The following is a 15796-nucleotide window of genomic DNA, read 5'->3' as shown; positions in this document are numbered from 1 at the left end:
GCACTCCTGAGGTGCAAGGTAAACTTAAGAAGCCACCAGATGCTTCAAGACTCTTACCAAGGGAAAGAGAACCTAGATGGATTCATGAACCATGGTGTCTTTCTTCTAGATATAAAGACTAATGAACGCTCAGCTAGAGTTTATAATATATCTGTTAAGTCCTTCATCTCTCTGCCAAGTTCGTTTCCTATGGTAGAAATTATAACTATGAATAGTAAGAGCAGAATAATAGATTTAGTTTTGCCTGTTTTATTTAAATTGCTTATAATGAAAAAAAAGGAAAAAGTAATAAATTGCTTATAATGTACATTGTTAGATATTTATAATGTGCGTGTTTTTAGTTTGTTAATACTAAGTTTTCCCTGGAAAGGCATTCTTTGTTGCTGATAATTAGTACTTTGAATTTTTTAATGTTTTAAGAAATTTATTTTTGATGTCATAAAATCAAACCAAACCAGACACTGTACATCATACAGCACTCCATTTATAGTTTTTAAATGTGTAAGTTTTATACATATCATGAAAGGTAAAGTAAGTTCAAAATTTATAGTTATTCTTCAGTTTTCTAATAGTGATGTCTTCAATTTTCTTCTTTTCTCTTCATCTCAATGAAAGTATATATTGTAAACATGATAGTATAAAGAGATGGAGATTATTCCATTTATTTTTACCATCTGAGTGTATGACAAGCACTTACACACTTCCCAATTCAAAACTTTATAGACAGTAATGATGACCATAGAAGTCTTATTTCATTCTCATTTTGTAACTAGAAGGTAACTTAGAGATTGTGTAAACCCATTCATCTCATTTTACAGATAAACTAGCTGAAGAATTTGAGATTAAGCTAGTTAATGAAACATTTAGATAACAGATTCCATGTTACGAATCAGTTTAATTTTTTTCTTACACAACACTTGACTGGCAGATGTTGAGGTCAAGGGTGGTTCTTTTAAAAATCCAAAGGCTGGCTGAAGCCAGCCAGAGCTAATATACTTAAGAGAGGCCATGATCATAGAATTTATGAAGGACATCTATATCTGACTAAGTCTATCCACACAGATATTAGAGAGTATTTTTTGTCTCCATACATATCTCTCTATCATTCATTATATATTCGTGGCTTTCTGGCATCTCATGACCCACATTAATGAGGAATGTAGACTAGTAGGACTGTTAATGTTCCCCTGGCTCTAAGCAAGGAGAGGTTTGCAATGTGTGATTCAGTATAGGAGCCCATTGGTAAGATATCACATGGACATCAGCATTTAGCATACCTCTGTCCCCTTGTGAAAAGATTAGCCTCCTCCAGAGTACAGAATTTACGTAGGATGCCAGTGGTCTAGATATCCTATTGAGTTGCAGCCTTGGTTGCCAAGCACCTCTTCCCATTGTCTAATACCCATCACCCACTTCTGAACAACTACCGCTAAGCTAAACCATTTTTTTTTTTCCATTTTGGCAGCATTGCTACTCATATTTGGAAATTGCACCACTGATCAGAGCTGTGTTCCTTCATCCAACCCACTATTTTTAAAAAGGTTTAAGAAAAGAGTTCCTTAACAATTTAGACAGTGTTCATAAATATGGAGATTTAAAAATGTGCAAAGGCCAGTAGAGCAAATCTTAAACCAGGGTGCTCTGGGCCCAATGTGATGTTCTAATTCTCCCTCCATTTTAACCCCCTCCCTTTCTTAATGCACAAGTGTGCTTTAAGAGTAAGCCCTGTCATTACTTACCATCACACAGTGCAAAAACATAAGCCATGAATATTATATATAAAAAAACTCAAGCCAATTTATTCAACAGAATATTTCATAGAGTATAAACATAGCAACCATCCTATATTCCCTTATATAATTGAATATTAGAAAACTATACCAAGCAAGTGGATATTTTCTGCATGCACAAAGCAAGCTATGACCATCTACAGCACTGTACCATCCCTCAGAAGCAGTCTGTCTTTCTGACATGAGACTATGGAATTAAGAAGATAGGAGTTTTCTTTTCCCTGTCTTATACAGAGACTTTAATTTCTCTGTTCCTTAATACCTTCTCCTTCTTTTTTCCCTTTATCTTTTATCCTCTATCTAGATCATCTCTAAACACCTTTCCTTTTTGTTAAAGTATGATCTACAAATGGTAGGATATAGTATCTTAGGATAGATTCGATATTCTTTTAGTATAATGGTCATAATGATTCCCTCTCTTATGTTTTTAGTCATAACAGGTTTTGAAACTAATAACAAATACGAAATTAAGAACAGCTTTGGACAGAGGATTTACTTTGCAGCAGAGGATACGGATTTCTGTACCCGAAATTGCTGTGGGGCTTCTAGGCCTTTTACCATAAGGATTCTTGACAATATGGGCCAAGAAGTTATAACTCTGGAGAGACCACTAAGGTGTGGCAGCTGTTGTTGCCCTTGCTGCCTTCAGGAGGTCAGTGAGTAGTTCAGCAAGAATTGTTACCCTTTTATTGAATTTATATAATCAAATGAGATTTAAAGGAAAATTGATCCATAAGCTTATTGGTTTATACTTGAGAATAAATTGTCCAAGAAGAAAGGCAGGTGAAAAACAATGAGCAGTTAGCCTCATGGCCATGAGTAGTGTGTCTCATGGGGTTGAGATCAGAGATCTGAGACCAGGCTTCTTGATCTTCATGGAGATCTGAGAAGGTAGGGCACGTTGGTCAAATCCCTTACCTAAAATAAATGCGAAAAGCCTAGCCAAAGCCAGAGCAGTGACAACCTAGAGAATATGCTAGAATATCCTACATGTGTTCATCTTACAATTTGGGCCAACCTATTATAGAATGAACCTAGGAGAGGCCCCACATCTGAAAAAAACTTCAATGCCTGTGTTTTTATATATTTCTTAAAAATTATTAATGTATTTGGGCCCCCTGTAAGAGGTATATACCAGCTGTGTGTATACCATTAGCTCCATAAAGACCAGACTGTTTCATATTACTTGGCAGCCCACTAAGAGAGAATATATATTTCAGGGGAAATGCTGGGGCACAGAGAGTTTATAGGGAAGTTGATGTTTGCCTGTATCTTCATTGGCCTGAGACCAGCCCTGCCAGGGTCACTCAGTTACTCCATAGAGGTGGCTGTTCTAGCATGACAGACGCAGTTACAAGCACATGAATATTTGAAATCTAATACTGTATGTATTTTTTAAAAGATAACTGAAATCGTTCATAGTGAACTATTTTATTTTCATATCATTTAAGTTAGATATAGTAATATTTATCCAGGAATATCTAAGGGAAAACTGAGAGTTTGATGGAATATGCTCTACAATATAATGATGATACTACAACTATATATTATGCTAGTAGATGGTAAAAAATGGACCTAGGAAGTCATTTACTGATGAGCACACTGAGGCTCTTTAAAGGTCACCTAGCTAAGTAGCAGAGCCAAGATTCCACACTTCATTTTTTTTTTCCATTTTGGCAGCAGTGCTACTCATATTTGGAAATTGCACCACTGATCAGAGCTGTGTTCCTTCATCCAACCCACTATTTTTAAAAAGGTTTAAGAAAAGAGTTCCTTAACAATTTAGACATTTTTCATAAATATGGAGATTAAAAAATGTACAAAGGCCAGTAGAGCAAATCTTAATAGTGAAGACTATGCATGCAGCCTGCCCAAGTTTATACCTCATCTTTTCTACTTTGTAGTTAGGAATCTGCTGTAAGTTAATTAACATCTCTGCTCCTCAGTTACTTTCTCTATAAGTAGGCATAATTGTACCAAACTTGTAGGGATATGTTATGAATTAAGTGGTGCTTAAAATAGTGTCTGACACTTAGAAAGTATTCAATAAATGAGTTATTACTAGACATTATAATTATTATGATTTATATATATTCTTTTGTCTTTGTAGATAGAAATCCATGCTCCTCCTGGTGTACCTGTAGGTTATGTTAATCAGACCTGGCATCCATGCCTGCCAAAGTTTACAATTCAAAATGAGAGGAGAGAGGATGTGCTAAAAATTACTGGTCCGTGTCTTGTATGCAGCTGTTGTGCAGATGTTGATTTTGAGGTAAGAGATGTGATAATGTTTACAGGTCTTGCTTTCCTCATACAAGAATAATATAATTTGGTAGGATGTTACAAATAGAATACATTTGTGTGTCCTGATATTTCAAGAGGAAGACAGTGTGCTTATATATTTAACTTTGGTCAGGGAGGTGGTTAATGCTCTGATTAAGCATCAGGGTTGATTATACTTTTTAAAAAAGGAAAAGCAGAGCCTTGTAGTCGAATAATAAGCAAAACATCCAACATTTGAACATGGTGGTTTCTGTGTGGACACTCCATATATTATCCATTTAAAATAAAATGTGAACCTCATCATCTAAGTCTGATTGCTAAAGCATATGAATTCTTCCTTAGTCTGAAGTACAGGTTGCCAGTGCTCTAGATCCTCTTCAGAAGTTATGACATTTTTGAATTCCTGCAAAAAGCTCACTTATGCAAAGGGAGTTTTAAGAAACATACTGTAAGATGTACTTCCCAACTATGCTTCTCTTTATCCTTGTGTTAAATTTATTGACTGGAAACCATACTATATCTGTGTATTTACTACATGAAGGAATTTCATTATAGCAGTTTTCCCATAGATGGCCTAGCCTTGTAGCCCAAATTATTGAGTTGTAAATGTGTAAAAATAGGGAGATTTTATAACTTAATCTCATGGAAAATCATAAAATTTGTTAAGATGGACCAACATTTCCACAACAGGGGCAAAAATCTAAAACTAAGCAGGGCTGCCCCCTTATGATAAGATGTTTGAAGTCTGCCGCTGTCCCTTACTTCCTACAGTTTCCATTGTCCAGCTCCATTATTTTATACTATCTGCCTGACTTCTCTAATCATATGATTTTCAATTCCTTTGTTAGACCTGGTTATATAAAAATGAATCCTTCCTCCCCTCAGTGACTTCAGAGTCGAAGGAGAAAGATAGGCAATTCTACGAAGATAGATAAAATAGAAACTTATAAAGACTCTTACAAAGGCATATACATAGCGTAAGGGGGAATTGAGGTGATGTATACTCTGCATGTGTAAAGACTTTATAGGTTTTTGTATAATAATAAGTTCTCTATAGAGAGGTCATCATTCCAGGAAAGACCCAAAGGACTGAGGGGTAATTGTTCTCTCAGGGAATATTAATAGAACTTTTGCTGACATATACTTTATTTGCAGAAATTAAGTACTGGTGTAACAAGTCAAGCTGGATTGCAAAACTTTTATATTTAATGCTAAGGAATTTAGAAATCTCCCAGCAACCTTTCTCAGTGAATACCTTAAAGCATCTGTTATATGTTAATGAGTTAACTCTTCTCCTGCGCATCTAGAATGGTCTAACTAGGTAACAAACTCTTTGAGGGAACTAAGAAAGTAGTCCCTTGAATCATTTTCTGTAGGCTATAATGGAAAGTTTGAAAGCAGGAATTATCAGTACAAGGAACCACTATGGACATGGACTCCATCATAGTGTTAATGGTATGGAAACTTAGTAGAAAAGAGATAATGGCCTAAAACAGCAGGAGCCATTCTAAAGGAATAAATAAGAGACATTTAATAAGCATGCCAAGTGGAATTTATTCATGGCTTTGATGTCAGTTGAGCATGAAAGAAAATTTGGAGATGATTCTGATGTCATACTGTTCTAATAACTGATGTTTAAGAAACTCAGTGAGGGGCACCTGAGTAACTCAGTTAAAGTGTCTAACTCTTGATTTCAGATCAGATCCTGATATCAGGGTTGTGAGATCAAGCCCCATAATGGGGGTTCCACACTTCAGATGGAGCCCACTTAAGATTCTCTCCCTTTCTCTCTGCCCTCTCTGTCCCTACTCTTTCAATCCCTCTCTCTCTCAAAAAAAAAAGAGAAAAGAAAAAAAAAAAAACTGAATGAATAATGATGTCATTAGCCAGTTAGCCAAGTTAACAATCTTGGAGAAGAAACAATTGATTTGTGAGAACCTCTTAATTTATATTTGAGTTATGTTGGATTTTTAGTATGTAGAGAAAAAGTTTGGGATGTTTTCAGCATAAAGATCGTAGTTGAAGTCGTTAGATTATCCCAAGGGTAGTAGAAGAAAGACAAGTGTGGAGATGATAAGGAAATCTGTCTCCTTCCAGAATTTTTGGTGGGAGGAAAAAACATGAAGGTCTTAACACATTATAGTCCCCTTTATGAGTCCAAAGTCTAAATTCATACCACTGTTATGGATCAAAACCTCATAACATAAAAATTGGTTCTGAGTGGTGATACAGATGACAGAATCAAATGCAAAAGCACGTTAGAATATCACCAAAAATTGATCACCAAACTTTTTCTGTTCCTATAGAATAAGCTGATCTTCACATGAACCGATCAAAAATGACAAAATGTTCTAGGAATTAATCCACCACCAACAAACTGCATAAAACAGAACAGTCTGCAATCAGTCATATAAGAAATATTTAAATAAACATTAAAGAGGCTAAAGAAGAAACAAAGAAGGGCATAAGAGAAGAATAAGACTATTAAAGAAAGGACAGGAGAATCTGAAAACAAACCAAATAGAAATTCCAGAAATAAGGAACGCTCATTGATGAAACCTCATTGGAAGGTTGAGCTGAAAATTAGATGTAGGTGAGGAGGCAATTGATGAATTGGATGATCTATTTGAGAAAAATAAATGTGAAAGGGGAAAAGATAAATTTGAGGGGACCAAAAAAGTGTAAAGGGATGTGAAAGCTAGAATAAAATACTCTTGCATATGCCAAAGAGCAGTTACAGGGGTGGGGGGGGGGAAACGAATGCAGAGAATGTGCTGAGATAATATTCAAAGAGATAAATGGATAAGAATCATGCAGACTTGATGCCATGGATTCTCAGATTAAAAAAGGACAAGGAGTCCTGAGTAAGAAGAAATGACTCCCAGATACAACTTAAACTGCAAACTTCAAACTGAAAAGGAAATCTAAAATCAGCAAGTGGGTGGTGGAGGGGAAGGTTCTGTCTACTATGTAATTCCCTAACCATTAGGAATTATGAACATTTTACTCTGAGTTTACTAGCTACCTGTGTTTGCTCTCTTTGAATTGTCTATTCATTGCCTGTATTTTTATTGGGTTATTTTTTTCTTGTCAATTTATAAATGTAATTTGTATGTTGGAGATATGGACCCTGCATGCGTCCTCTGATCTGCAAATAGTTTCCACAAATCTGCTCTTTCTTTGCGGACCTTATATATTTATGTGTGTGTGTGTGTGTGTGTGTGTGTGTGTATAAATATATGTATGCATATGTATACATTTTTATTTGTTACATATAGTCACATATATCTATTTTAATATCTTCTGGTTCACCTGTCCTGATTAAGATGAAGTTACCCCAACGTTATATTGTATTTACTCCTTTTTCAATCCTTTTATACTTCAATCTTTAACTTACCAGGAATTTTATTTGTACAAGATAGGATCAAACATTTTTTTCTTTCAGATGACTAGATGGCTATAACATCACAATTTATTGGATAAATTAGTCATTCCTTGCTGAATTGAAATACCATTCATTAAATTCCCACAAATAATGGGATATATTTCTAGATTCTCTTATTCCATTGATAGAATAATCTGTTTTACGACAGTGCCTTATGATTCAATTATGGCAACTTAATGATGTATTCTATAGCTAGTCAGAGCCAAACAGCCACTTAGTAATCTTCTTTATCATTTTTTGCTGTTATCAGATTTTCCTTCCCTGTGAATATTAAGGCTAAAAATGATTTAATCCTATTTGCTTTTCAGTTGTAAATCATTATTCACATTTTTGAGCCTTTTTAAAACAAACTATATGTTCTACTTCTCCCATAAATTTTGGTAAATTTTTTATTTCTTATATAGGAATAAAAAGGAGAAATACCAGTATTTGTTAAATCTAGTGGTAGCAGTATGGTGGCTAAATTATCTGTTGTATATTTCATTTAAAAAACACTGTAGAAATTAAAAATGACTAAATTTTTAAATATAAGGTTTTTATTACTAGCTTCAAATGCTGATGACAGCTATTAATATATAAAACACAGGTATGCAGAGCACCTAGGTGGTGCAGTCAGTTAAGCTTCCAACTCTTGTTTCAGCTCAGGCCATGATCTCAAGGTCCTGGGTTCCAGCCTTGTGTCCATGCTCAGCATAGAATCTTCTTGAGATTTTCTCTCCTTCTCCTTCTGCCCCTCCTGCTCATGCTCTCTCTCTCAAATAAATAAATCTTTAAAAACAAACAAAAAATACAGGTATGCAAGAGGGATTTGTAGTAGTCTATTTAGCCACAATAGTATTGCATAACAACCCCTAAAGCTCAGTGGATGAAAACTACAGGGATTTATTCTCATGTGAATAGATATGCAAGTCAGTTGTGTCTCAGGGAATATATCCAAGCTTCACTAGATGGCTCTGATTTGAGCTGTAAGTTGGTCTCAGATCTACTCCAGGTATGTTCATTCTGGAACAGTAGCAAATACAGCTATCTGGATCATGCATTTCTAGTCTGATCACTGGAGAGCAACAACCAGACCAAAGCACTTAGCCATGTTTTAGGCCTCTACTCATGTCACATCTCTTAACATTCCATTGGTCAATCAAGTCACATGGCCAACCCTACCTATCAATGAACAGGGGCATATACAAGACCTACAATTGGTTGGGGAGGGTAGTGCATGAATATTTGCTGAACCGTAATCTTTGCTATCATAGTTATATTAGAAGTTAATTTCAGATTTTTAAAGAACCCATCCACCCACACCAAAAGAAAATGAGTCAACTGTTTTCCGTTTCCCCACATTTTTAAAAAATATATTTTATTTATTTATTTGACAGAGGGAGAGCGTGAGAGCGCACAAGCGGGGTGGGGGGCAGCAGAGGGAGAGAGAAAAGCAGACCCCCTGCTGAGCAGGGAGCCTGACATGGGGCTCGTTTCTAGGACGCGGGGATCATGACCTGGGCCAAAAGCAGATGCTTAACTGACTGAGCCACCCAGATGCCCCCAGTTAATTCACATTTATTTTGCTCTTCTCAACCTGAGCTAGGGCTTAAGTAGTTGTTGCTAGGACTTGTGGTACCTTGTGCACACTTGAAAAGGATTCATCTCTTCCTGGTTTGACATACATAACTCTACATGCATGTACCAGGGTAAGTGTGGGCTGCATTCATCCCCACACATGCCTACTTGGTGAGGTGCATTTGTCCAGTCACCATCTGTTCAATATTTTAAGATGGCTCTGGGCTTTCCTCAAGCAGAATTGTAAAATCAGAAAAAATTTTACTTTGGAGCTCTTTTTATCATACATGCTTCTTTTTGTTGTTGACTGTCCATCCACCCTACTGTCTAGTGTTACCCCAACCCTTGACCTGGGGCACCCCATCAAGTTGCTTATTAGCTATTTTCTTGTACTCAAAACTGCCAGTCTTCTTTTCCAGGCTCTTCACATTTCATATTTTCCTACTGATGGTAGTAATAAACCCTCCCATCATATTTAAACATTTAGCTTATATAAACCCTCTGTGCATCTCTTATAGAATGGGATGTTAGTTTAGTATCTTCCTCATGGCATCTAGAGATTTCACCAAAGAAACAGATTTGTATCTTTTCCTACTTAAATTTTATTTTAGGTCATTTGTTACTATCTTAATGTAGACTAGAAAATGTTAAATTTTTAGGCAAAACTACTTTCATGTAAGTTCACTGTAACAAAGAAACAGATATATTTTTTCATGCATCTAAAAGTAGATACAGGAATCTATATACATTTAATGAGTGATATTATGTGTTTATAGTTAAGTATTCCATGTAATTTTGATAGGGTATTTCATTTTATTTCAACTTTTAGTGTGTTACTAGTTTTCTAGAATTCTTTAAAAACGTATTTTTTTTTTTCATTTTAGATTAAATCTCTTGATGAAGAAAATGTGGTTGGCAAGATTTCCAAGCAGTGGACTGGTTTGGTGAGAGAGGCATTTACAGATACTGATAACTTTGGCATCCAGTTCCCTTTAGATCTTGATGTGAAAATGAAAGCTGTGATGCTCGGTGCATGTTTCCTCATCGTGAGTCTATTCTTGCTAATCTTGGGTTTAGAGGCTTTATGTAGTGTCATTCTGAAATGATTTAGTAAATTGTACATTTTTAAATGACCTTGTTAAATTTATAGGTTTTATTCCAAGGGGCTGCATTTAATTCTAGCTCCGAAATTTCATTTTCTCCTGGTATTCTGGGTTCACATGTGACTAATTTCTCTGGGAAGTCTATGCAGTTTCTTATGGTAACAAAAGGACCTCATATGTTACGGAGGAGTCCTGGTCTTTGGGGTTTTTATTTAAAAGTTGAAATCAGTGCTTTGGAAAAGAGTTTGAATTTGGGCTTACATGGATTAGACTCAGTAAAACTAGATTTTCATCCTGATTCAGTATTAAATCATCTAACACAGGAGTGTAAATTCCAATAAGAGTAAATAAACAACCAATTAAGCCATTAGGTAGAATTGCCATTTGAGAGGAATTACATGTAATAGAACAGTGGTTCTGAACTTATCTTCACATTAAATCAGCTAGGAAACTTTAAAAAAACCCAAGTATCAGGCTGTACCCCAATTTAACTAAATTAGAAGGTCAGAATTAGAAGTTTGGATAGCTCCCCAGATAACTCCATATGCAGCCAAAGCCAATGACTCATGGGACAGAGTAATAGTTTTCAACCCTAGCTGCAATAGAAATACCTGGATACCTTTCAAACTCCTTATGTCAAGACTACATCCAGAAAATAAATCAAAATCTCTGCAGTTGGGACCAAGCCTGCAAGCTGTCAGGTGATTACAATGTGCAAGCAAGGTTTGGAACCACTGGATGAAAATCTTAAACACTGACATGGTGATGCAGTTCCAAAATGAGAGAATACACAGAAAAAAGATCCAGTTACTTCAACAAATAAATGTCAGGAAATCTTTTTAAGATAAAAATAATGGAAAAAAAAGAGATACATCAACTTATTGCAGTTTGTAGACCATATTTAGATACTAATTGCAGAAATATAAAAAGACATTTAGAAGGAATTCAAAAAAAATTGAACATTGGCTATTGATGATATTAATAATTATTACTTTTTAAAAATGTTAGTAATACTGGGCTTATATAAAAGCAAAAGAGTCCAAATTTTTAGGGGCACACACTGAAGTGTTTCAGAATAAAATGGTATAATATCATGGATTTACTTTTCAATAATGAGGGTGAGGGCAGGGGAATCGAGGGGGTTAAGTAGTTAATGAACCAAGATTAGCCATGTTAATAATCATTAAAGCTCAATGAGTGGTCATTGGGATTTTATTTTGCTATTCTGTCTAATTTGGTTTAGCCTCAATATTTTCTATATAAAGTTTTTAATATAACCACAGTTCTGTTTAAAAACTGTGTTTTCACTGTTTATTTCACGTGAAAACTAAAATTAAACTTAACCTTAGGAGACTGTTTGACCAGAGGTACACACACTATAAGCAAAGACATATAAATGGAAGAGAAGATAGTCTGGGATGGTTGGATATATGAGAAATGGGATTGAGAGTTGTGGTAGGGTTATTAGGAAATTACTTGGGGTAGATTGGGCCTCTTCTAAAGGACTTTTAAAGATTGGACAACTTCTTGTAGATGTTGGGAAGATACTGAAAATTATTTAATTGGTTGGCTTTAAACTAGGTATAAATAAAATAGTAATAAATCCAAATCTCAGAAAGATAAATCCTGGTGACTATATGAGAAATGGATTTGTGAGAGGTAAAATTACACTAATGCAACTGCAAGGGAATGATGATAAGAATTAAATTATTTCTTTGTGAACAAATAAAGGAAAATGATAGAAGTGAGAGAAAATCCATAAGATTTGATGAAAGTCATAGGGAAGAGGGTCTGGTTAGGCACTGATATAGTGAAGCAAGTTGGGAACACAGTGGACAAGTTTGAGACAGAAATCATAAAACTGAGCCAAAAAACAGGAAAGACTATCCAATGAAAAAAAGACAGTCTCTTCAATAAATGGTGCTGGAAAAACTAGCCACATGTAGAATGAAACTGGACCATCTTCTTGCATGATATACAAAGATAAAATACATGAAAGACCTAAATGTGAGACAGAAATCCATCAAAACCCTAGAAGAGAACACAGATAGCAACCTCTTCCACCCTAGGTGCAACAACTTCTTGCTGGACATATCTCCAAAGGCAAGAGAAACAAAAGCAAAAATGAACTATTGGAACTTCATCAAGATAAAAGGCTTCTGCACAGTAAAACAATCAATCAATAAAACTAAAAGGCAACCTACAGAATAGGAGAAGATATTTGCAAATGACATATCAGAAAAATGGCTAGAATCCAGGATCTATAAAGAACTTAATAAACTGAACACCCAAAAAATAAATAATCCAATCAAGAAATGGGCAGAAGAAAAAAAAAAAAAAGAAATGGGCAGAAGACATTAACAGACTTTTCTCCAAAGAAGACATCCAAGTGGCCAACAGACACATGGAAAAGTGCTCCACATTGCTTGCTATCCGGGAAATACAAACCAAAACCATAATGAGATACCACTTTACACCAGTGTGAATGGATAAAAATAACAAAACAGAAAATAAAAAATGTTGTCAAGGATGTGGGGAAAGGGGAACCCTCTTACACTGTTGATGGGAACGCAAGCTAGCGTAGCCACTCTGGAAAATAGTCTGGAGGTTCCTCAAGAAGGTAGAAATGGTACTACCCTATGATCCAGCAATTGTACTACTAGGTATTTACCCCAAAGATACAAATGTAGTGAACCGAAGAGGCACCCCGCACCCCAGTGTTTATAGCAGCAATGTCCAGAATAGCCAAACTGTGGGAAGAGCCCAGATATCCATCAACAGTTGAATGGATAAAGAAGATGTGGTGTATGTATACAATGGAATATTACTCAGCCATCAGAAAATACAAATACTTACCCTTTACATTGATGTGAATAGAACTGGAGGGTATTATGCTGAGTGAAATAAGTCAGAGAAAGACAATTATGATATGGTTTCACTCATTTGTGGAATATAAGAAATAGTACAGAGTATGATAGGTAAGGGAGGGAAAACTGAATGGGAAGTCATTAGAGAGGGAGAAAGACCATAAGAGACTCTTAACTATAGGAAACAAACTGAGGATTCAAGGAGGGGAGGTGGGTGGGGGAGATGGAGTAACTGGGTGATGGGCCTTAAGGAGGGCACGTGATGTAATGAGCACTGGGTGTTGTATGCAATTGGTAAATCATTGAACATTACATCTTAAACTAAGTATGTACTTTATGTTGGCTAATTGAATTTAAATAATAAAAAAACTGGCCAAAAATAATCTAAGATGGATGCTACCTGTAAGACGCTGTCATTCTCCTGAAAAAAAAATCTGAAAGTTGTACTTTGAATTCCAGTCTCAAAGAAGTTGTATTACTAGAGAAAGAGTACAAAAAGTTAAGGAAGAACAAAAAGAGAAACATTTTGAGTGGAAAAATTACAAAAAGTGATATTTAGAGAAATTACCAGATAATTAAATTCATGAAGGTAATCAGTAAGTGAATAAAATTACAGGATTTACTTGCTATTAAATTGGAAAGCTGCCAACTTTTCCCAGATCTACTTATTTTGTCTTTTTTTTCCTTAGCAGTTATATTATTGTTTCATCAGACCCCTTAACACTTATGATACCTGTTGCTGAAAACACATTTCTGTACTTCTGTTTTTATCTAGGACTTCATGTTTTTTGAAAAGAGTGGAAATAACGAATAAAAAGGAATGTGGCAGTGGATTAATGAAAGTCTCCTCAGAATGCATGAAGTCTGTATATTGATTGGGACTATGTAAAAGAAAAGCTCACTTTTTTCCTTTATTGAAATGAGTTATAGCACATGTGAATTATACTGTGATGCCTGAAGCTCTTGTTATATGACATGACTTTTCAAATTATGAATTGATTTTCTGTATCACTTACTGATAAATGTTTTTATGCATTTTCTTTTATTTCATACATGTTCTTTCTCTTTGTGCATTTTGGAGAAAGGACATGGGAATTTTTACATTTAATCATGAAACCGCTCATGGTAAATTGTTTTGAATTATGATCTCTTATTTTCAATTTTTGTGGAAAATTAAAGCCTTATTAAAGTAATTTTAATATAAAAGGTTACATTTTATTAAATATAGTTCCAATTTACTTCACGGGTATAACAACTAATGTTATTTTGCAAATACTGTATATTCACATAAGTTATAAATCAATATAATTTCAGTTTCCTTTAAAATTATGTTAAAATAATAATATTCATATTATCAAGGAACATAAAATGTATATTTGTGTTTTCAACAAATTACAGTATATTTAATTTCTAAGTTAATCTTCTACTATAAAAAGATTTTCATATTAACAAGACAATAAATTACTGACATTTCAGTGATTTCCAAGGAAAAAGATATATCCTTGAGAAGAACATATTTAAAGACTCACTATAAAACTGGAACATTGGGCAGCCCAGGTGGCTCAGCGGTTTAGCACCACCTTCAGCCCGGGGTGTGATCCTGGAGACCGGGATCGAGTCCCATGTCAGGCTCCCTGCATGGAGCCTGCTTCTCCCTCTGCCTGTGTCTGTGCCTCTCAATCTCTCTCTCTCTCTCTCTCTCTCTCTCTCTCTCTGTGTGTGTGTGTCATGAATAAATAAATAAAATCTTTTTAAAAAAACTAGAACATTTTTATAATTTTTGAAGTAATTATTAACACATTATATATCCTGTATTCATTTTCATTCACAGAGCATAATAGTTATGAGATCATTCAGGTATTAAATAGAATATATGTTCACCTGAGTAGAAACTTCAGTAATGGTCTGTTAGATTATTTATACCAACAATCAAATAACTGATTTAAATATTGATATATTTCGTTGCATATTTTATTTTTATTTTTAAACAAGCTGTGCATAATCCATTTAGATGGTATCCTGAACCTTACGCATTCACCATCTTTTCCCTTTTGGATCACCTTTCAAAGGAGCAAAAGCATATAATGATCTTTATTAAATCCATACCAGTGCTGTAAAATAAGATTTCTACCTGTCAGAAACTTAAAGGCATTTTCATACTCTGTTTTATAGAAAAGACTGGATCGAGCAAGAGACATCTAACCCACAGTTTAACTCATTAGCCTAAACAACTCTTCTAATAATTCAAGGTAACCAAAACACTCATGTGCAGTTTACGGTTGGCACAGACAGCATGCCAGGTCAAGCGAAGGTACTTGCATGGCTGTTTCCTAGTGGCTTTACTTATGCCAGGTCAAGAAAGGGAGGGCTTCCCTACTAGCTATCAGATAACACAACCAACCCCAAATGACGCTAGAGGTACTGGCATTATTCCTGGGACAGCTACATCTTACTTTCATTTTCCCTCTTCTCTCCCACTCCTCCCAGTTCTCTGCATAGAATGAGGGATCTCTGGTCAAGCAAAGTAAAACTACACATGATCTAAACAGTCCTTCCTTTCTCCAAGAAAGTGCAAGGAAGAGTTGAGCAGAAACTCACACGCTATCTGTAGAACCCATTTAAGTGCAAATACTAGAAAAATATGTTACCATGAAATATTAATAGAAAAATCATCACATGTGAAAAGTTAGAAATTTAAATGAGAAAATTGCTAGTTATTACAACAAATGTCCTGACATTTGTACACAAATT

General features: G+C 35.1%; 1 protein-coding gene across 4 annotated transcripts in view; it reads left to right on the top strand.

Moving 5' to 3' along the window:
• LOC121479120 (phospholipid scramblase 1-like) overlaps window positions 1–14251 on the top strand; it is a 29476-nt gene extending 15225 nt beyond the window's left edge. For all 4 annotated transcript variants that reach the window (XM_041734639.1, XM_041734638.1, XM_041734640.1 and 1 more), the window contains 4 exons: window positions 2222–2442; window positions 3901–4062; window positions 9960–10121; window positions 13821–14251. In XM_041734639.1, the coding sequence (XP_041590573.1) occupies window positions 2222–2442; window positions 3901–4062; window positions 9960–10121; window positions 13821–13859 (584 nt within the window). In that variant the 3' untranslated portion in view covers window positions 13860–14251. The remainder of the gene's footprint in view (window positions 1–2221; window positions 2443–3900; window positions 4063–9959; window positions 10122–13820) is intronic.
• Window positions 14252–15796: the final 1545 nt, after the last annotated feature.

Source organism: Vulpes lagopus, chromosome 19, assembly GCF_018345385.1.
Source record: "Vulpes lagopus strain Blue_001 chromosome 19, ASM1834538v1, whole genome shotgun sequence".
In the NCBI taxonomy this organism is placed as follows: domain Eukaryota; kingdom Metazoa; phylum Chordata; class Mammalia; order Carnivora; family Canidae; genus Vulpes; species Vulpes lagopus.
The sequence above is the reverse complement of the archived record's forward strand: the minus strand, read 5'-3'. Positions and strand labels throughout refer to the sequence as shown.